Source organism: Argiope bruennichi, chromosome X1 (genome assembly GCF_947563725.1).
Source record: "Argiope bruennichi chromosome X1, qqArgBrue1.1, whole genome shotgun sequence".
Classification (NCBI taxonomy): Eukaryota; Metazoa; Arthropoda; class Arachnida; order Araneae; family Araneidae; genus Argiope; species Argiope bruennichi.
The window spans coordinates 91006386-91031036 of record NC_079162.1 but is presented as its reverse complement, the minus strand read 5'-3'; the positions used below and the strand labels follow the sequence as shown (position 1 = coordinate 91031036).

Below are 24651 nucleotides of genomic sequence, written 5' to 3'. Positions count from 1 at the left end.
ATCAGCGAAGATAGAAACTACGTAGTACTTTGAGAAAAGACAAAATTAAATCTCAATATGACAATTTCCAAACTAATGTTTTAAAAGATTTTTCAAGAACATTTGGACAAAGTTTTAAGAAAATCAATTCAGTGTTTGTACAATGGACGCACATGTGGAGCAACACAAACACATGCCATCTAATCAAATAAATATTTGCATTCTACAAGCAGTTTCCAGATAACTTGATATTTTAGCATGTGAAAAACAGTAACCGACAGGAAAAGGACTGATTAGATTAAAATGAATTTACTCTAATAAAACATAGAAATTTTTTAAAAACAAATCATAAATGTCGTCTTTTAATCGGAAAAAAAAACTGAGTAAAAAAAAAAATGCTCCGTTAAAAATGAATATTGAATAAATTAACTCGCGAAAAAATGAAACTTAACGAATTAGCTTCATTAACTTATAACTGGGCAGTATACATATTTGTTTAGTTATTATTATGGGTAGATTAAAAGATAAAAATGGTAATCTGCATCAACTGCGCAGGTTTAATCTAAAATTTATATTTTCACATATATTTATATCCATTTATATTGAATAATACAATAATTGGTAACATTATTAAAATGCAAATAGGTAAATACTTAATAAAATTAATATTTCATCAAATTAAAAGTCTAATATTTGAAAGACATAGCATCAGTTTTTACTTTTGAAGAATTGTTTAGCAATAAAATAACATCTCTGAGCAGAATTTCCTATTTTAAGGAATAATAATAAGCCATTCTTCATAAATGAATGTATTTAATTTCAAATAATTCTTCAATTAGATTATAACAGATCCCGTTAAACAAATGCAAAACAAAGTGGCTAATGCATGCTAAAAATTCTTCAAATCATAGTTTCTTTTCTTTTTTTTCTTTTTTTCTTTCACTCTCTCTCTCTCTCTTTTCTTTCTTTCTTTCCTTCTTTTTTTTTTTTTTTTTTTTTAAATCAGCGGCTGGTTTTGTTCTCGAGGGACCAATTTCATTTCATACCCACATTCCCAGTAGGGTATCTTTTCAACCTCAGAGCCGGTTCGTGCTGTTCGTCAATAAAACGACCGATCAATGAAAAGAATCAAATAGCATTTATCGCACGTGCGACAGCTGCCAGCGACAAAACGATTCCCCCCCCCCGCCCTTTAAAGAGGGATTAGGGAAAGGACGAAAACCTTGCTATCAAGGTCTATTGACAGGAAATCTTATTAAACCCGGAACAGCTTATCTCGCGCACATTTGTGATAGATGACAGGGTCTAAACAGGGTTCTTCATAAATACTGAAGCTTTACTAATAGATATTCGCAATTACAGTTAAATTACATTAAAAAAAACTTTTTTATTTTTAGTGGAGATACTTTTGCTGTCGTTTAGACCTTGCAAACATAGGGTAAATTATGGGATAAATTTTAAAAATAGATCAAATATACCGAAATAAGTCACTTTTCAAATAGAACATAGAGAAAGAAGCACAAATGGGGGCTGATATTGAAACACTTGGTTAGTGAATTAAGTAAAAGAAACGCAACACAGATTTAATGTAATATAAAATTAGAAGAATACAGCAACCCATTTGCTTTAATAACAACATGCGAATTGTGTATCGGTTCAGACGGCACGTTCTTTGAACATTTATTTAAGGTAAACCAAAGGTTATTCTCGATTTTACACACTACATTCCATTATCGTATCTGTCATGCCCTGTACAAATTGTAAAGTTTTATTCATACAACGGAATATGTGTGCTAATGTTAATTTGAATTCCATTTAATCTGTGTTCTGCATTTTTTTCTGGAGTATGCTTTTTTTTATTTAATTCATTGTCAAACAACTCCCTGCAGCGAATTTCAAGTTGTGTTTCCACCCCTACGTTCTATAACAAAACTGATTGGTTATTGTATGCCTGACTTATCTTACAAATTTGCAGCATGATTTTAGAAACATCCCATATAATCTTCATATTCACATATGCAGTGTAACAAACACAACAGGCAACTAACGACAGTAAGAAACGTATATTAATAAAAATGAACACAATGATAACTGTCTCTGAATTCTCACACATTTATTGGTGACTGGGAAAATATGAAATAACTCCAAACATGGCTAATTACGCTGCGTAATAAATTACTAATCATATTCATAAAACAGGCCAATTAAGATACTAACAAACAGTTAGTATAGTAACAACATACCTTCCTTTCAGCTTCTTCGGCTTTCCTTTCCGCATTACGAACTTTGCTTTGCAACTCAGTTAACTGGAAAAAAAATAAAAAAATGTTTTAGTTAAAGCAGAATACCTTACAAAATTATCACTTAGAAAAAAAAATGAATCACATAATATTCATAAACAGATTTTTTTCAAAAAAATCAAAATATAAATTTTGGGAGATGAAATTAGCGCCCAACCGTGAAAACGTCATTTTATATAATAAGCACTTATAATAATCAAGAACAATTGTATCCCTTCGCTATTCTTTGTGCTATTTTCACATTCTGAAGCTTTGATTGTTAAACTCTATATTTAAATTTATTTTTGTTAGATTCAGTCTTTGCTATTTTAAAGAATACAAAGGATATGGGAATGCACGTCATGAAATTCTTTGAAGCTCAGATGGTTCATTCGTACAAATCATTATGCATTAAAGCTTTTTAAATACAATTAATTTAAGTACTAATAAAAGAACTACAAACAATACAAGTATATTTAAGACCATTGCACTTCCTCTTATTAATGACTGGACAGTAAAATACTAACCTGACAAATGGAATGTTTAATGCAATATTTATTACATTTCATTATCCACTTTCCAAAATATATTTGGTTTATTGATGCCGATATTTTGCACAAATGATAATGAAGCATTCAGAGTGTTAGATTTCTAGAAAACTTGTGAATAACTTTCTCAGTTTTAAGTTTATTCACAAAAATTTAAATATTATATATCAAAAAATATCACACATCATAAAATCCTGTAAACAAGAAAGCTCCATTTTAGAAATTACACATGCACGGTGATTAAAAATCTTCCTAAACTGACGCATCAAACTATTAGTTATAAATGAATCTTATAGCTAAAAATAACTATGAAAGCTTTTAAATAATAAGAAACTATACATTTGAGATATAAGCTTTAATAAAAATTAGTAAACATTCAAGATTATTAAATTAATTTGCAATTTATCGTGTCATTTATCGTAATTCGTAATTCATGGAACGAAAATAGCATAATTCGGCGGCAAGATGCGCAAAATTCAGAAATGTTACAAAATTTTGATGGAATTTTTAGCAGTAGAATAAACGAGGAAAAAGAGACAAAGAGATTTAAATATAACAAAAATGATATTTATGTATTGCAGAAATAACAATCGAAGTTTTGAATTTGGGAATATTACTAAACGTTTAAAAAAATCATATTCAATTTTAATTGTAAGGAAAGAATAATGTTGTATAGTTGGAAAAGCAGTTAGCACTTTTTTAAAAACTGCAAATTCAAAAATCCATCTTCATTCAACAGTATCCTAGCTAAATTAGAATTTTGTAGAATGTTTACTCAATATCTTTAAACGATATGCTCGCAAAATTAAGCATAATCAAATAATCATACTAATAAAAAGCAGTATTTTTTTAAGTTAAAGTGAAAATTGCCACCGCTTTTAAGATAAGTTTTCCTCCCTAGTTCATTTCAATGACAAGTATCCTTTAAATATTTCACTACGACTTCAAGAGTGAAATAAAGTATTTAATAAAGAGCTGAAGTCAACTCGCAATATTTCAGTCTGAAATACTACGTGTCATCCGTCAGGAAGCTTGAACATTTTCAGAACTTCATCACATAAAACATACCGAGAAAGTCTTTTTATTTTTTTTTTATTCGACCAAGGAGATGATGGGTTGGAGATGTTGCATTTTAATCTTTTTCCAAACCAGTTAATTAAAAGGCATTAAGTTTCATTCGAATTTTGAAATCTGGTCTCTGTAACAAGGAACCAGCAACAAAATACGATAAAAAAATGAATAGCAAAGTAAAAAAATGTTCTACAACTTTTGGTATGTCAAGAAAAGAAAAGTGTGAAATTAAGTGTGCAGTAAATGATTTCAGGCGATAGAGGATGCCAGTTAAAGAGATAGTAAGTGCTACAAATATATGGTACTACAGATAATGTTTGTGTATAGTATCTCGCTTTAATCCGAAATTATGGGCAAATCTTTATCTTTAGTTATAAGCCGGTTACATAAGTTAGAGCTAGCAAAAAAAAAAGTTACACAATAATGGCAGAATTTGACATTTTAAGACCCTCAACAACGCACATGAGGCTCCCCCTTTTAATATTATTTAAATAAAATTCATCAATAAAGCATAATTTTGATTTTAATTAATATGCTAATAATTTATTTTAGGTTAATTTTTAAATGTAATAAATTTCTAAAAAATGCTCGTTTTTATTTATTTGTAATTCATGGCAGCACGACATTCATGCTTATACAAAATATTATTAAGCAGAGTATTTCCGGTGTCAGTAGTTGCCAGAATGTTCGCTTAAGGCAGAGATCTGTATCTGTCACCCCATCCGGTGATGCATTACAGTTCTGTTTTAAATAATTACTTCACTAATACTTATAGCATCCAATATATGCAAAACAAACAAACAAACAAAAAACATTGGAAACTTTTATACTGCAAACATTAATTAATCTTGCGACGAATTAATTTGCATTTCAGATTATTTTCATTCATTATACAAGTTACTGAACTTCATCAACTATCTGGCAAGAACAAAAACTGATCTAAAACCATGAAGAAATATACGTTTCTGCCTATTAAAACGAAATTTAATTACAACAGAGGGCTCTTTTTAATCAAAAAGACAATGTTTATTATTCTGAATTTATTTTTTAGACAGTAAGAATAACAAAAAGCCGATCCACGCAGTTTCGGAGAATAATAATTGAAAAATGTGTATGCATGCAATATGTATGCAATGTAAAATAGTATCAACCAAACAATAGATAATCATCTCATCTAAAAAGTAATGATTTTCAAATTCTATAATGCGAAATATTTCTTTAGATAACGACACATGATGAAAGTTAATCAGAAGCATAATTAAAGCAAAAAGAACAATAATAATAATCAAAATAATTTTTTAAATAAATTATCAAGAACGGATGAAGTGAAATAACTACAAATATTGCAACCTAGCTCACAAAGCCATCCAATTATACCATTTAATAAATATAAATTCCGAAAAAGAAAGCCTTAACAATAGCAAATACCTTTCCCATAAATTACTCAAAATCTACTGACAACGGACCAGATTTCTTTTAGAACAGAGGGGAAAACTCTTCCGGCATTAGTGGAGAGCGGGAAAAACAGTAACTAAGGGGGGGGGAGACTCTTTTATCAGAGTTAATCAAGAGAGAAATGAGTAATATTTACGTTTATAAAGGCAAAGGAGGCGGGTAGGAAATCCCTAAGGATCTAATTAGTAAGAGATTTTATGAAAAAGGAATGAGTAAGTAAATTATTTTTTTCGGAAACAAGAAATCCCTGGAGATTTCTTTTTCATTTACGTATCCAAAAGTTGATGTATATTGCCATGAAAAAACATGGAGCAAGAAGAATAAAGGTAATATTTTGGTTTATGTCTTAGCTTCATTCCTTCTGACCAAAAATGCTCCGAAATAATATATCGACTAAAAATAAAATTCTTACAAGGTTGTCTTACCTGATGTCGCCCTAATTTTATTACTCAGCTACTGAAAAGTAAAAACAGAACAATTTCGAGAGAAGAGAAAACACCTTTTCAAATAAAGACTTCTGTGAACTCTACACTTCTGGATATTTTTATTTAATGGGCAATTGATTCAACAAACATTTCATTCATGAGGATTTCAAGTCTGAAGACTATTCCTCTTTTTTCGACTATATATATTATATACATGGGCCTATAAACACAAGATGAACAGTAAAATTTAGTTTAAATTATTGGTACATATATCCTTTCAGACAAAAGTACAATGCTTTTCATTGTTATGTAAATACTAAAACATGTATCTTTTCTTTGTTAATTAATTAATTCCATTGAATATGCAGTAGGCTAAATAAAACACATCGATTAAACTCAGGCTGTCTAGAAAATTATTCAATTCTTCCTAATTAACTCAACATGTGCTAGGCTTATTACAATGATTCCATACAATTTTTAGACTTATTAAAGAATAAGCTCACATAATAAGGTTTCAATTTAGGGCATATTCTCATGCTGACCTATTAACGCATATGAAAATGCAATGGAAGTATATAAAAAAAAAGATTATTTTAATGCTTAATTTAGTTTAATTAGCTATCACTCACTTAAGGTAAGAAAAATGTAACTTAAAGAATACAGAAACCATTTTTGTTTAAAGAATTATTATTAAAAATAATTATTTGTTCACATATGTAATAATTTTTATAAAAGTTACTTAATATTAAATAAAATAAGATTAATTCTAGACTACGGCTATACTATTGTTTACAGTGGCCAGTAATCTTTAGTTATTATCTTGTTACCCTAAGCTTTGTTTCTATTTTCTTCCCCATATGGCAAGCGTAGTTGATTTCCCTTTTAACATATGCGTGTTACGCATACAAATGGACACACTGAAAATGAACTTTTGGCCCTATTCACTTACAGTTTTTATTTATCTAGAAGTACACGATTTCACTGTAATATCTTAAAAAATATCAGACTGTTACTAAATATTTTTCTAATCACCTGGCGCTAGGCAAACTCTTAGTGTTCTTTGCAAAAAGCCCGTAATTTTAACTAGTTTAATAAACGGGAATCGATATTATTCAAGAACTACCCTTAAGAACAGTAAACAATTAAATTAAAAGCCTCAAAGTTATTTCTTTTTAATACTGAATGACAGCTAGATGATGGAGTCAAAGTCCAGAGAAGCCCAGTAAGTGAGCAGTGGAACGAAGGTACACGGGCTATTTAAGCTTTTACCTTCCGGAAGAAGTAAAACATCCGATGGTCATACCAAGAGAAATTAAGAAAAAGAAGTACTAAAAGAAATTGGATTTAAAGAGTTATCCAGCAAAATTGAATGAAATGTTGTAAGCTTGTGTGATTTTCTTAATAATTCGTTCTGGCAGATGTGGAAAACCCCCAGTCTAAGAATACATGAACTCGATTTCCAGTAAGAAGCATAATGTCTTTCATATTTATTTCCATTTCTAGAAATGATTTGTCACTACCCCCCCCCCCCCGGCCTCTCTTTTTCAAACTACCGTTTATCCAAAAAAGAAAAGAATCTTGATTCCAGGTACAGAAGAGTACAGCAATAATAATTTTAATGCTTAGCACATTTGTACGTGTTATTTAATACATTGATTTAAGCAAAACTTTTAGCGCAAATCGTGATTTACATCAAATGCTGCAACCCAATTAAATTTTGAATTCCACTGCGCATAAGCATCTAGCAAAAGCGGGGGGAAACATGGCGTCATAACAACGAGAAGCTACCGTGCGCAGTTACTGCCCGTTTTGTGAACTGAGCTCTATTGACCCAAATATTAATTTATAAGGGGGAGGTACGTTTGATCTATGAAACGTTTTGAATGCTCTTACAACTCGCATCATTAAATAAATATATGTACTGGGGGGGGGGGGAGTCCCAAACAGATTGGAACTTCTAAGACCTTTCTACAAGCCAAGCCCATTAACTTGGCCCATTAAGCCCAAAAAGATTTACCGTTGCCTTTAGCTATTCAAAGAAAAGCTGATTCTTGCACTTCTTTATGCACCTATATAAATTGTTTATTCTTGTTAATATTCTTGTTTGCGGATACGGACCTATATAAATTGCCATAGAATAATTTTCTTCAGTAGAAACAATCATAAATATTTTTTTTCCGAGCAACTTTTCCTCCGGCATTAGATAATGCACAAAGAATTAGGAGAGAATCTGAAGGAATAAAATGCAGCCCTGCTACGTTAAACAATAAAAATTAAAGAAATGCTTCTTTAAGGCAAAATTTTTCTTAAGGCGAAATTTTGGAAATCTTTCACAATGCAAACTTTTCCAAAAACAAAATATTTTATTTTATATTAAGGTTTCTTAATAATATACACGGATATCAAGCGATTTGTTTGATGCACTTTAAGATATAAATGGGAGATTTGACCATGACTGAGTTAAATACATAGAGGGAAACATTCATACACTAAAATAAACGAAACACCACCTTTTTTTTTCTTTTTTTTCTTTAATTTTCAGAATTTTTGTTAGTAAATTTGTAAAATTAATGTTTAAATTTGAAGGTGTACAAGAAAACTCCAATTTCAAAGACTTCATTGGTAATACAGTAAGAACATGACTATAATATTTAAAATGGTATATCAACAATAACAGAACATTTGAGCCTCTACAGATTCAAAGTTATCCAGAGCCATTCTGGTTCCATCCTGCTGCCACACTAACGCGGTTTTTAGAAATTGGCTTTTACTTACCCTTCGATAAATATAATATGTATAACGTGATATCAACACTATCTTCATCGGCTCACATGAGGTTGTCGTCGGAGTCATACTTTTGACCGACGAGGAAACTCTTCATGGGTCTTAACAGATGAAAATTTAAGGATGCCCAGAGTAGCATAGTGGGTGCTTTAAAACTTCGTAATCGAATCCTTTCATTTTTGCACGAAAGAGCCGACGGCGTTCTATATTTCAGGGACAGGGATTTTCAAACCGATCCAGGACTTGGACAAATGCCTTAACACGAATGGAAGTCATGCCGAGAAGAAATAAATTGGTAATACTTTCATTTCAGTTTCAAATTGTCATGTATTATTGCATTTTTTTATTATTGTAAGCAAAATTATGTACATTACTTATTGAAGCCACTCGCATTTTATTACAAATATACTGAAGGAAATAATATTCTCGATCAAATTTTCATCCATAAAAAGCTGAAATCAAAATGCCTACATCTCAAAACGTGAAAGCCGTCCACAAATTTTTAGATACTGCTCTGATCACAATTTTTTATGCAATTATTTTAGCATAAAGAGTTTTTAAAAAATTTGAAAGGAAACGCAAGTTTATTCATTGGAATAAAGGCATCACTTAACAAGAAAAAAAAAAAAAAAAAACCCAAAATGCAGCTGAAATCCGATACACGAAACACCATGACCTTACACAAAGTAACTATTACAGACTTGCTAACTGATAAATTATTCCTTTTAAATTTCAAAATCTAGTAATATAAAAATACAATTTGAAAGTTTTAATTCGGAATACTAACTTTTGGGATCTTTCAAATCAATAAAAAGCAAATCTAAGAAATTTTCCGAAGAAGAAACAAGATAATTTTTTTAAAGAATTTTAGTCAATAAATAAATATCTATATTTAAATATATCTCTCATACACTTGTGAGCATAAAAGTTATTTCTGCATTAGAGATCTACAAAAATTTCAAGAAAAATACCTGATTGAAGACTGAACGCAATTAGAAATAGAAAACTTTTCACTTAGAGAAGAAAACGGAAGGAGAAGGGCAGAGGCAGAAAGTAAAATCATCAACAACTACCGAAGCGACATCTATTATAAATTGAATAAACTAGGGACCACGGTCAGCAGTTGAGGAAGGAAGCAATAGAGGGCAGCAGGGAGAGAGTAGTGACCAAAGTGTCAATTTAATTCAGGAATTTAAAGCATTTCACGAACAAAACAAACGTCAAGCAACAACGTGTACAAATATCTATGACGACGTATACTGCGTCTCCAAATTTACAGAATTTAGAAACTGTTTAAATAAATTATGCATGGCATGCGAGAGTCAATAAATATCTCGCAATTCTATTTTTGTTTTAATAATAAAATTTTTCCGAAGAGATAAAATTTAACTCATGCTTGAATAAATATGCATATCTGGAAAATTAAAAAGGTTATATCACGTTTCGTACATATTGGTTAGTTTTATAAAATGTTATTATTTTAAGAAAAGCTTAAATTTTGCAAGAAATTCTGATGAATGATTACACGTTAATAAAAACATTTTTCAGAGAGTTTTCTTAAGAGACAACAACTGATTTTGCAAATTCAAGATAAGCGAATTACAGATAAGGATTCCATTTTTCTTTAAAGTATTAAACGAATTCATATGTAAGAGGATAAAACTAAGGATATTTTTAGATTTAAAAGCACAAATTTATTATAAAATGAGTTTCATCAAAAAGCTAAAATTAGTATTGCCACAGATTATCAATTAAATGGCTCATTATATTAAATTCTTAAACAAATTTTCAACCGCAACTCAAAAGTTTCTGAACTTCATTCAACCAATCTACAATCTTGTTTTTTTAATTCATGGTGAAATAACAAGATTTAAGTTTAAGAAACCAGGCACAAAATACAAATAAACATTCACAAAGCATCCATTATTTTTTAGTACTATGAATTTGGAAACTTAAGAACTGTAAGGCAAATAAAAGCTTAACGAACACATCAGAGAAGAGTTTAAATAATAATAATAATAATAGTTACAAAAAATAATCTTCAATTCTAACATTTACGAAAAACAATGACTTTCAAATCTTACGAATTGTGAAAATGCTATTCAGAAAGATAGAAGTGATGTTAATATAAAACGACTTAGGTTTTGAAATGAATTCTAGAGTGTAAAAAGTTATAGCGAGACAAGGAGACAGGTTACACGACGATTGAAAAATGAAATCAATAACAACACAACAATTCATAGAAACTCTTTGTTCAACTACCGAAGTCTCCACCCACACCCCTTTCCTTTTTCAAGCAATTACTTAAAACCAGTTGCCATTGCTTACTTCCTGTCATTTCGAAACAGATTCAACACTATTTTTTCTCTTAGAGATAAGCTAAGTACATTGTCTACCAATTACAGCTCGATGAACATGAAGATACGAAAGGCGATTGTTAAGCAATCGAAGTGGTCATAACACAGAGCTGCATAATGTATGCAACTGTTTTTGATGTACAGCGCATAATGTAGCATTGGCTAGTTTATATGAACTATTAACTAACAGTGAAATAAAGAGGATTTTTTTTCAATTGAAAATATAAAGCAAAAATTTAGTTATGTTATTTTCTTACAAAAAGTCTAAAGAGGTTCGCTACCAAAACCATAGAGTGAGACTGTACTCAGGCACCAAAATAGATTTTACCTGTATCATTTTTTTGTGTTTTTTGTTTTATAAATTATGCACAGTTGTAACTAATGATTTTTAATTATAAATAAATGCTGGAAAGGACACTTGTAGTTATACTATAAAAATATATTCCATGCTCCATCAGCTAAGAGAAATTCGAAGGTACTCAAACATATTTCACGCATCAGCATAATTCATAGGGTTTTTTTTTTTATTTAAAACAAAAGTAATATTTAACCCCTTTCCATAAGCTCCTCAAGTTCCTTTAATAATTTAAGAAAAACTATACTTCAATGTTTCATCCAGAACGCATTTACGCAACAACGTTTCCATAAGCTTTGTACGGAGGACATTCAGAACTCGTGAGATATCTCGCAAAACACAGAAAAATGATGCCATTAATACACATCTATGTTATATATATTGAATATGGGATGTTTTTGCGCCAAATGGCAATGATAGAAGAAAAATGCAATTTTAAACTGAAGGTGAAAAAGACGAAATTACCTTTAAATGATAATCTCAAATGAAAAAAATACCACAACTGAAAAAATTACTATTAGAGCGAAGCTATCTACAATTAATTACTATTTGGTTTCAGATAAATTTGCATAAAGAAATCTATTCATTTTTTTTTTCATTAAGATGGCATCTAAGTCGGCACCTCATCCGATTTCTACTACACATCACCATACCACACGTAGTATAGTTTGATTTATGACAGAAAACAGATATTATTAAGATTCCCCACATATACAGCGGATCTTTGATAGAACTGGATACCGAATCTGCACCCTCCGACCCTAAGGTCCTTCAAGTTTTAAATACCAATATATACGAATGGTAAAAATTACATTTAAACAAACAAGAAAAATAAACCGTAACGAAATTTCGTGACACATTTCACATGCAGGGGTGAAAATTACATTAAGACAATCAAAAAATAAAGCCTAATAAAATTTCGAGATAGATTTTACTTTAAAAACACTGCAAAACATAAAACATCTTTTAAAATCGGATAAAAGCAATATACTAATAAATGTACTCAAAGTAGTATTTTATATTGCAGAATACCATTATAAATGATGTATGACAATACAAAAAAGTTTAGGCAGTAAAATGAGACAATATAAAATCCTAAAGAACGTCTGCGTCATGACTACATAATTAAGTAAATAAACAAATTTAATTAAAGATCAACAAGAAACACACACACACGAATTTTTCTTAAAATTACTTCGAAATCATTTGTCCAGAAAGAAACTACAAAACTTTATCGATCTGTAATTATAAATTTCTGGATGCCTAGATGTTATTTGAAGCTCAGAATGAATAAAAACTCCCGAGAAAGAAAAAAAAAAAATTAAATGTATTTTTTTTTTCTCATTATAAATCTGGACTAGTTAATCAAAACGAAATAAATAATAAAAACGAAAATAATAAGGATTCAAATTGCTTTAAGTCTGAATCTTATTTCGAGAACACAGGAAATAATCTTTCTGTAGAAAGCAAGATTACTCGTGGGAAAGCAAATCCCCAAGAGCGAAAATAACACACTAATTAACAGGGAAGAACAGGCGCATCATTCGAGATCTTAAGTTATTAAAAGCAGAGAAAGTTCGGCGGATTAATCAGCAAGCCAGGCAAATGGGTGAAAAGTCATGATTTAGATTTTCGATTTCAACTCGGATTTTAATTATCAGAGTTTCACGCGTGACATACTTTTTGAAATATGGTTTGTCGCCGCCGGTTATATAAGGGTGACATTTCGGGCCACATGTTCCTGATTCCCTTATTAAATTTAATGAGCATTCCAAACTGGATGAAATTTTCAGCAACAGGGAATTTGTATCCATCCGGAAACTGTAAGGGATCATATATCTACAAATGTGTCAGCTCCAGTGATTTTTGGGGATGGACATAATCAGAATACTGAAACGGGATCACGCAGTAAGTTGCGATTACTATGCGAAGATATAAATATGGTAAACTCATTACAGGCGCAAATTAAAACACAAAAACATTCCATATTTTTCACTTGTTTATCTAAATTTATAGTGCAAATTAGAATAATTGCTAACAGCAAAAAAATACAAAAATTTCCCAAAATTTGATTTTTTTTTTCGAAGTAAAGGGCAATTTCGAATTTCTTTCCGAAAATCAATCAATAAATAAATCCGATTATTATTTGATAAAAATCACTTGAATGGATAAAGTATTTAAAAGAAAACTTTCAGTATTTTAAAATGTAATTTTACTAAAAATACGCATTTAAAACCCTTCAGTAATAGGCGTATACAAGTTTTTATTTTTATTTTCTAAAGCATTGATGAAATTAATTTAAATTCATTCAAAAAAAAATATACAGCTTAATTTTACTGATTTTTTGCTATTTTCACATTTGAAATCCCTGTTTTTCCGGGGAAATACCTATTTTATTGATATAAGAAGATATTCCGATGTATTTTCAATAAGAAAAAGTAAATCGAAGTAGTACAAAAATAATGAGATTTCTAAAAAGACTGGTATCTGCTAAGTAAAATATCATCCATTTAATCTTTTCTAAAGAGATTAATAAGCAAGATTACGGAAGTCACAAATCAATAAAAAAAAGTAAACAAAAAAATCCAATAGGAGATAAAAAGGAATCGAATTAATCACTAACGGATTAGTTATTAACTTTGAGAGTTTTATCTTCCCAAACAGAATGCAAAATATTTCTTCTTTTCTTAAACTAGGAAAAAAAAAAAAAAAGAAAGGGATTTGGCATTAATTCCTTAGAGAAGTATGCAGAATTGTAAATAATTACTAAAATTCCCTTTCTTTATCAATTTATACGACAACTAGAAAGAGTTCGTCTCGTTTAGCTTCAGCAATCATCTACCGTGATATTCGGTAAATTAAAACTGCAATTAAAATCAGGTGGAAACAGGCATATATGCTATATATTTTGTTTGTATATATGCTACATATTTTGTTTCAAATGAATATAAAGATGTTTTAAATCTTAAGAAGCTGTGGCCAATCGACAGTGACACGTAAGAACGCAAATTAAATATTTCAAAATTTTTAAAATTAGAGGGATAGGACGCTAAAGCAAAACACGCTACAGAGAAACAAAATGTAATAACATTTTCAATGCGTGTCATGAAATATTTAAAAAACTTTAATACAATATTCATGTGTCAGTGGTAAATGTTTGAAATGTATTACACCGCACATATAAACAGTTTCATACACAATTCTTATAAACACACACGCCTTACTAGATTTAAATTGCAAAAACTCTAATATCAGTAGCGTTAATTGCATATTTTTACAAACCAGAAATAAGAAAAAACCATTCCATAGTTTTCAAGAACTCAGATTTTAAACACTTTCAATTCTAATGCACATAATAAAAGAAACAAAGCCTGAATAACAAAGTTTATTTTCAGGCAATAAAAACACTGAAATAAAAGTGATATTTCATTGTATTTATGGGCAGTTTTCGAGACAATAGATTATAAAGCTTCAAAATCGAATCTCAACTTTCAGATAGATTTACACAAAAACCAAAAGCAAAAGAACCTTGTGAACGAGGAAAATTTTAAATTACAGGTTTGGTAAAAAAAGAAACATAACATTTCAATACATATTATCTTTCACATAAAAACTGGAAAGATGTTCATCTCGTCGCGGCCAAGGCAACGGTGTCACGTTTTGGGCGTTTACGTTGTGACCTTAATCACCCAAAACAAGGAAGGCACCTCAGAATTAGCACTGTCACCTGCTACTTTTGGCAGGTTGGCGAGAATTAATCAAGTAAAGCACATGCCACATTAATAATAATCACATATATAAATACTAAGGTGTTTGGCTCCACCGAAACTTTTGTGCAGTAATTCGTATGAACGCAGGATGTAAACTGGCAATGTATTTCAAGATAGCATAATTAAATGCGCAAATATCCTACGGTGTATGGTATATTACAAAGTGTTGAGAAAAGTGATGATGACACGACAGTGAGTGATGAAGATGACAAAAAAAAGGTTATTAAAAAAAAAACTTTAAAAGGAGAAATGTTAACAACAATACAAAGGGGATTACAGTTTCATGAAAATGTGGCACATGAAGCGTTCCAATCTTTCCATAAGTGTGTGATGTGTTTCAGTCTATGAAAAACGCCTTCATCATAATAAACTTGTGTAAAGCAGGATTACATACTCTTTTACAGTTTAGGAAAGTGTTGAAGTCAATAAAGCAATAAGTAAGTTTCAATTTTATAACTTAATTATAAATATCTATATAATGGATTTTTTGCTTTATAACGAAGCTTTTCAACGGACGATGAAATTTCAATGAACAGAGATTAGACAGTATACAGAAACTATGCATTTACTAACCACATAATTAACACTGGATAGTAATAAATGAATTGAGGAGGAATGTTTCTAACTCTTTCCGGTTCAATGATGCAAAATAATATCATCGGAGAAATCAGAATTTAATAATTAACAAACATCATCACTCATATTGAAATTGTGCGTAAGTGACAACATGATCCGATGAATAATTTTAAATAATTAATATAAATGATGTCAATTGATTCATTTGAGCGAAATGAATTTTAATCACGGAAGTTTTTTTTTAATTTTTAATTGTTTTTACAAACAAATTCGAATTGAAGAAGATTACCGATTGCAGTATTAAATACTTTTATGGAAGCGGAATATTAAACTGGTTTTAAAACTTTACAGGAGTTTCAGAAAATTAACTATTCGTGCAGATTTTCAAACATTTCGCTTATAAACTTTCCACAATATACACCACACAAAGAGAGAGAAATCGCATTATTATTATTTGAACAAGTCAGCTTAAAAACTATTGGCTCATCGAATAGATAATTTTTAAGTGATAATAATGATTCAGAAATCAAGCGCGAATCAGCGAAAAACGAAACTTCAGTACATGATATTCAATGAACTTCAGCAATTACCTTACCCCACTATTATTAAATTGCATAAAAATAATATTAACTATATTAAAAAGAAGAATAAATCCACACAATTGTATCAATGTTAGTTATTTGAGACCTATCACACCAATACAAGTTTAAGGTGAGCGATCTTAAATGGATTATACAAAACAAAATTCCCACACTTTACAAAAGGATTATAAATTTTAATTTACGATCAACGTGAAATTTTTTGTAGAAATTCCAGGATTTCAGAAAATTTATATCTAGAAATGTCATGCCACATGAAATTTTGTGAATGATTCCTGCAAGTTGAATGATTTTCTTAAATATATTTACTACAAAAAAATGAATTGAATTTTACAAAGGCAAGTCAATAAATAAAGTCGTACAAACGTAAAGGTAATAATAATACATTTAATTTACAGGAGAATTTTTTACCAGACCCTTTTATTTATTTAAGCGTCACAAATAATCCCATGTCTAAAATATATCAGAAATTCAAAAAGAGTTGAGGGAAAAAAAAAATCCACGATGGTTCAGAAATCTGGAATAAAATAGCTAACGAAATTTGTGTGGCTTTAGAATATTCACATAAGCACAAAAATTTTCAAATTAATTAAATAAATTAATTTCATATAAAATAATAAGTCTCGAATCACTTATGATAAATTTTCATGCAATTACCAATTCGCACAATAAACTTTGATTCATCAATGATTCTTCAGAAAGCACCCGAACTTAATTAAAAAAATAGAATGCTCAATTTTTATCAGCTGGAATTATAACTGAGATAAAATTCCAAAATGTCAGTAAGTAAAATAATTCCATTTAGAAAACGATAAAAAAAAATCTAGAACATTCTAACTCATTATTAATAATCTCTTATACGAAAAATTAATCCATTGATTAAATGCATTGTATGCTTCAGTAAGAATTATAAACATACAAAAGCTAAGCGACGGACTATTATTAAGTCTTCAAAGTCAAGAAGAACCGGAAAAGAAGCTCAATGCATTCATTAGTGGACAATAGAGACTGTCAAGCAACTACAATTCGACTCCATTTTAGGAATTTCATCAATTTAACGAGAGCTCATTTATTTCATGCTTACATATTTTCCCCATTGGTCAAAGAAATCTTTGGGTCCCCACAATGGGCTGATTCATAGTTCTAACCCAGCAATTTTCAAGTGCAGGAGATTTACATTAAGATAGTCGATTTGATAAATTTTATTTACTTTAAGCTAATTAGTCACTATTTTATATCAGTCAGTCATTATAATTGATTCTTTTATTTCAATTGTTGACCTATGGTATTAAATGGCCTCTGAAACTAATGAATAAATAATGAACAGGAATTAACAAAACAGAGCCGTAATAATTTATACAATACAATGAACAGTAAATAAATCACTAAAAGAAAATTCAGATGAGATTCAAAATACTGTTTTCCACCTGTTTAACTCTCTTCGTTTAGCTAAAACTAGAGCTCCTTGATTCTATAGATATCTGTTACATCAAAGCAAAATCAATTTGATTTCATTTGCTGACAGAATGACCGTTTTTATTTTCCTTTACGTAAGTGAAAATTCTTGGAGTACTAAATTAAATCCAAATGGTATTTTAAGCGCCTTGTACTGAAAAAACGCATGAGACTAGTGCACTGAAGTATACAATTTTTCATATGTAAATATATGTTAAGAAGCCATCAATTTTTTAAAAAAATCACTTGGATTCGTTATAATATCTCAGAGGTCCTTATCTTTCTTATATGGGTAGAAATAGCAATATATGTTAAAATAAAATGTGGCAACTGATAACTGATTAAGAGTTTAACTGAATCTGTAGTTTAAGATGGTATTATTTTTTTATTCTTTAAAAATGTAACTCGCAAAAGAATCGCTTTTTCTCTGGTTGTTATTCATTAAGTAACAAAAAAAAAAAAAAAAAAAAAAGATTAAATTCAAAATTTTGAACTAAATATAACTTGTACAGTCAACTTATAACAACAAAAATTGTACTATAGGAAATTCTAAAGAAAAGACTTAGACAGGAACGGAAGTGAATCTATTTAAAATTTATAATGTAACAACTCGATTAAAATATAAAAAGAATGAAGAGGCTGAATCATAGAAACAACTTCAACGCCATCTATACTCCATTTTTTTTTTTTTTTTTATATCTAGCGACGAGCAATCGAAAATTATATTATATTATATTATATTATATATATATATATATATATATATATATATATATATATATTCTGTAGTTTTTCAACCATTTACTGCAGCTTTAATATTAGAATCATTCCATTAAACAACTAATTTGACGAAAATCGCCACAGATCTCGAGAAATATTCTTTCTTTTTTTCTCTCTTTCTTTTCTTTCAAACAAATTCCGATAGCCTGTTTAAAATAGAAATAACTTTATATTTATTTGAAAGTTGTTGGTTAAGAATAAATAAAGGAATTGCCTCATCTTCTAGCCTTAACTACTCGAGCTTTCATTCTATAAAGGTGGCCATACAAAAATTAATTTGCCGAAGAATTTTTTGGGGGCGGGTGAGGGGAAAGCAATAAAGTTTAACAATAAACGTTTAAAGATATATCTGATGCATACAGCTAGAACTATATGTATTAGACATTTTTACTTCAAAATAATTTTCTATTGCACCTTGAATGAAATAATTTAGAAAATAATTATTAATAATAAAATTTATTTAATAAAAGTAAATTAAAACTAAGAGCTGAGTGGACAATTTATATAAATGAAATAAATTTAAAACTCCGAAAGTTATATGCAAGTTATTGAAATTTCACAATCATACATAATATACAGGGTGTCTCAAAAACCTTGACCGCGGCTTTTATTTCCGAAATATTGATCGAAGACATATACTGTAAATTACAAAGTTGCGTAAAAAAAAAGGTGCAAAATGTTATGAAATCGATTAAAATTTTCATGGGAATAAACTTTAAAAAATACAAAATTTAATTTTTATGCAATGAACTAAAATGTGCCCCATCCTGTAACAAGGTCATGTACAAAATTTCAGAATTTTATCATGAAAATTCTCAAAAATATGTTAAAACAAAGTTGGAGAAGGATCAATCACAAATTAAAATGTAAATGTTTACAGCTTCAGTGCAGATGACGCGACGCAGGAATGCATCGTAAGACAATTAAACATGCTTCATATCTTTAGTTTTAAATACAAATTTTAAAATCTATGCTTTCTAAAAAATACTTTAAAATTTTATATCATGAATTACAGAATATAACTTAAAAATAGCACAGTCAGTGAACTTGTAAAAAAATCTTATGTAATCTTTCATTAAAGTAATCTTTCTAAGTTATTTCTACACATTTTTAATACTTTTGAACCAATACATAGTAAAATTATTATTTATTTATTCAATCATTACTTTCTTTGTTTATTTGTGTACGACCCCTAAAACACGAACATCCGACATGATTTTTCCTCTTTGCGAACTCATATCCAGGCATCGAAAAGTGATTTAAGTCAGCATTTATGTAGTTTCATATCTTTGAGACTTTTTGTGATAAAATGCTGAAATTTCGTACATGACCTTATTAGAGAATGCGGCACATTTTACTCACTGGGATTGTTTTGTACGGGGTCCGTATAAAAATTTTAATTTTGTGTTTTTTAAAGTTTAATCCCCTCAAAACTTTAGTTGATTTCATAGCAATTTGGACTTTTTTTACGCAACTTTGTAATTTACAGTATATGTCTACGATCAATATTTCAGGAATAAAAGCCGCGGTCAAGGTTTTTGAGACACCCTGTATACACATTTTGAATATTCCTACCGCTCAACACGTTCATTAATAAAGAACATTATCTCGCTTAATACAAACAAGGAGTTTAAATAATTTTTAATTCCATTTTTGAACTTGCTTACAAAAGGAAGAACTAATTTCGTCAGTCCTACGATGCCGGTGGTATTTTATGTATTTTCGTACTTTAATTATCACCGTATTCAAGTCTTCATTACTTTTCAAAAACTTTTCCGCTGAAAATACGCAATTCTTCATTTTCTTACCAAGCAAAATTGGTCGCCGTAATAATAAGCGGAAATGACAAAAAAAAAAAAAAAAAAAAAAAAATAATAATAATCTTTGGAAAGAAATATATAAGAACATACAAAGAGCTGAAAAAACCCGGACTCCTATATAAAAGTTTTTTTTTTGTCCGTGTGTGTGTGTGTGTGTGTGTGTGCAGGAAGGAAGGGAGTGTTATAAAAAGTAGTAAAATGTGAAATAGTTCAAAAGGAAAAAAATTAATACAGGACATAAATAGACTAAGAGAATCAATATGGTTTAGTAATTCTTAAAATCATCGCTGTTATGTCAAAATACCGTACACTGAAAAACACACAGGGAAAATAAATGTTTTTGTGTGCGTTTTTCAATGATTTCAAATTTTTGATTTAACAGCTGGTACCACTAGACACGTGGCATTTTTTTTTTTTTTTTGACAATATACAATAATTGGAATGCAGATGTAACTAACTGAATACATGTTTTTCACTAATAAAATGCTTTCGCAAATTTGTCATATGACGATGACATACAGTGACGACAGTTTTCATCATTATGTTATAAGTTTATAATGATTATTTTTTTAAATTAATCGATTTACAGTCTGTAAAATCAGATATCTGAGGTTTACGTCCACTTTTTCCAAAAAGTAAATTTTCTCACACAGAGATAGAAACTGTTCCTCTAAAAAACTGTAATATAAATAGCTACAAATATCTTAGAACATAAGTCTTAATTAAACTAATTCAAAATAAATTTAAATATTAATACATCATTATTTTAAAACTGAATTCAGAAATTGCACCCGATCTCAATACGACTTTTAAAGCAATGATTTTGAAATTTTAATGTTATGCGTATTTACTTAAGCAAAATTTTAGAAAATAAACAGTAAATATACTGAAACTTTCATGTTACAAGTATTAGCTTCGAAAATAATTTCAGGAACACGAAAGGGTAAAATAAAATGATCACTTTACAAATGAAATTTCTATAATTCTATATCACTTTGATATAAAACATAGATAAATTACGGTTGGGATCAACTCAGCATAGTATAGCGATTCATTTCTGGAACATTTATATTTTAAAGGTCTTTTTCACATAAATTGCATTTTATATTTATGCATACAATTTACATAAACAATTTAAGGAGACAAATAGAATAATAAAATTATTTATTTATTACATTTCTGACTTAAAATACTAGTTTTAAATAAAGAAATTTAAATTAGTCCCTTTATTTTTAATTTTTAATTCAAAATAAATTTTTGAATTTTTTCTCCAATTTTTCCTTGACTTACTAATATCATTTTGCACAACTGTGATTAAAAAACAAAAGAATCATGCAGTGTAGGACTAATAGTCTTTTCAAAAGAAATACAGCACTGCAAGATAATCACCAAAATTTAAATAACCAATTGACGGTTCTTTCTGGGAGATGAAAGGCAGCTCGTTTCTGTCATTTAATGGACGGAGGGCACTGACTGACCCAAGAAATCCATTTTGTGTAGAGATGAAAGCATAATTCAAGAACAGTTTACAATTCTGAGGATTTACGAGCTCCGTATAGTAGCGAAAGGATCAAACAGATTAGTAATTAGTCGAGAACATCTGCCTTGGCAGCTCGTAAAAATCTCATGCATCATAGCAGCTATCGTGTCCGGAACTCACCACTACAATCTCTCCTTTCATCTGAAGCCTTCTTTCATTTATTATCATTTCAGCTAGAGAGAGAAGAAAACAAGAAACTGTCATTTACAACCGACAAAAAGGGCTAAAAAAATCATGAACTAATGAAGGCTTCGATAGTTCCACAGCGCTTACAGAAATACAATATATCCATTATGACAAAAACATCATTTTTGCCCAAAACGTATTGCTTACTTTGTAGCAAAAATGGCCTAGAACTAAAAATGAAAGCTTTTCATAAATTCAATCAAACATGCTGATTAAAGGAAAGAGAAAGGGGTACAAAACAAAATATAAAACATTATATAAGGGAGTGTTGTAGAATATAGATCGTCGCTTAACTGGACCAGTATCGCACTGCCATTCTATTAAATATTTGGGACGTAAACCAAGAACATATGTTTAACATTATAAACGAGGGTTTTTAAAAAAGAAAATCCTTCCATTATTGCAGTTAAGTTACGTTTAAATGTCATCAATTACGTATTTTAACTTAAGACTATTTGTCCTCACGCTGCCATAAATCATGTAGCAAAATATGTTATTCAGTCCTCAGAGAAGAAATTGCTACATTTTAGATGTTTGACTACAATTTAATACAATAATATTATTACAATAGTTTAAAAATAAAATTATTGATTTCCTTTTTGGTAATCGTTGTTTAAGTTTTTCATATTGCGCGACAACCAGTTAACTAAATTGGACTGTTCGAATTAAATGGATTTATTATTTCCAACTAAAGCAAAAATACAGAAAGCAGTTAAAATCGCTGGTAGTCCTCATTAATTGGAAACGGAACAAACTACAGGAAAAGCCAATAAAAAGACATATAACGACATAAAATGTTAGTCCAAAAATAATGAAAACTAAGAGTATGTAGTTTTGTATCATATGTGAAAAAATAAGGAAGAAGAAATGAAAAAACTCATAAAATATCATATTTGGGTTCAAATATTGCAAGTTGATGTGAATTCAAAAATAAAATAAATAAATAAAAAATGTTGTGCTTTAATTATTCCGATTTAAAAAAAAAAAGAAGAAGAAGAAGGAAGAAGGAAAGAGCTGAACCAATTCAGGTAACCAGTTCCCTTAACAAGATCGATGCCACATTTTCATGCTATTTTTTCCTATTATAAAAATGTATCTCCTAAAAATTAATTACATTGTTTTGAAGACAAATAAACTACAAAGAAAATCTACCAGTTGTTTTTTTTTAAATTAAACTATTTCTCTGTCATTACACATTAAAAAAGTATTTAGGTGGTCTGAATTCAACATTTTCCAAAACAAATAAATAAAATAAAATAAATTCAGAAACAAGAAATAGTTCATTTTAAAACATTTTCAAAAAAAAGAAAAAACAAAGAAGCATAAATAAACTATTTTGTAATTATTTTTCCTTCAGACTAATTCATTCTCATTCGTCACGGTAGGATGACACCATTCTGTGTACAGTAATAAAAAAAAAGGTAGAGTTTACATGAGGGAAAAAATTACCATATATTTTACTTAACATGAAGTATTTACTACTAGAGGGGGGGGGGATAAGACAATCCGAGACATTTGATTTGAATTCGGGGAAAATACTTGATTACAGTATGGAAGAGTATTAATTTCTGCTTTACTGTTATTTATAACTATTTTTAAACTACACCTATTTAATCTTTATAGGACAAAATTATAAGCACTTTATTATAAGCAAATCTGAAACATTTAATTCAAATTTGGGACAAAACCAAGACGTTTTATGAATCGGGAGAAATATTTAAAATTCAGAGCCGTCTCATTTTATCCGGGAATCTCTACCTGGTCACATGAAATGGGAATGCTCAACAGGTATCATTCGTGTTCTAAGTTCTCCTGGGACAGATGGGATTGGATAAATGTTTTACGCAATACGTAAAAAAAGATAAAATTTGTAGATGACAAAATATCAGCGAGATCTTAAGTCTTGTCGTTGGGATTTATATATCTATAAATAAATAAATAAAAACTTCGGCGGATTAAATACGCAGAAGAAAGGGGGGGGGGAAGATAATATGCTATTAACACAATATTAATCAATTTAGACATGAAATTTTTTTAAAAGAAGAAAAAAAAAAGTCATAGAAACTAATTAATTACTTTAAACTCATTTCATGAAACCAGTGAGAACAAATTCAATCATTCATTTGAATTGTTGTCCAACAAATTTTAATATCGTTTCACTTGAAATACAACCATTTAAAAAGAAAATACTAAGCAAACACGTGTCTATACATCGTCCTAGGAAAAATTACTGTAACAATTAAAGATACTAATCTTGATAATTAAAAATCTAGATCTCAGAAACAATACGTCATATTTCATTCATTAATAGCTTGTTGGATATAAAAATGGTAATTTTATGGGAAAAAATATTAAATTAATTAATTAATTAAAATTTGAAATACTTCAAACCAATAAAAAATTGTATGTGAAAAAAAATCTTTAAATCTTGCTTTTTAACACTCTAAAACTTTTATTTTGAAGAGCAAACTCTCGTACAGATTCTTTTTGAGTCGAATAACATTTTTTAAAAATTTAGTTAGCAGTGAATACGACGGAAAATGGGTTTGAAAGTAAGGAATCTTTAAGCAGATAATTGGAAAGAAGAAATCGATAAAATCAAATACACTGTAGTGCTTAAATCATGTAAAGATAATTAACTTCCAGGTAGTCTGACTATCAACGTACAAACG

General features: G+C 29.3%; 1 protein-coding gene across 3 annotated transcripts in view; it reads right to left on the bottom strand.

Annotated features, from left to right (window-relative positions):
- Nucleotides 1-24651, bottom strand: part of LOC129958231 (uncharacterized protein CG43867-like) — a 189074-nt gene that overhangs the window by 68719 nt on the left and 95704 nt on the right. For all 3 annotated transcript variants that reach the window (XM_056070521.1, XM_056070522.1, XM_056070524.1), the window contains exon 3: nucleotides 2223-2285. In XM_056070521.1, coding sequence (XP_055926496.1) covers nucleotides 2223-2285 — 63 coding nt within the window. The remainder of the gene's footprint in view (nucleotides 1-2222; nucleotides 2286-24651) is intronic.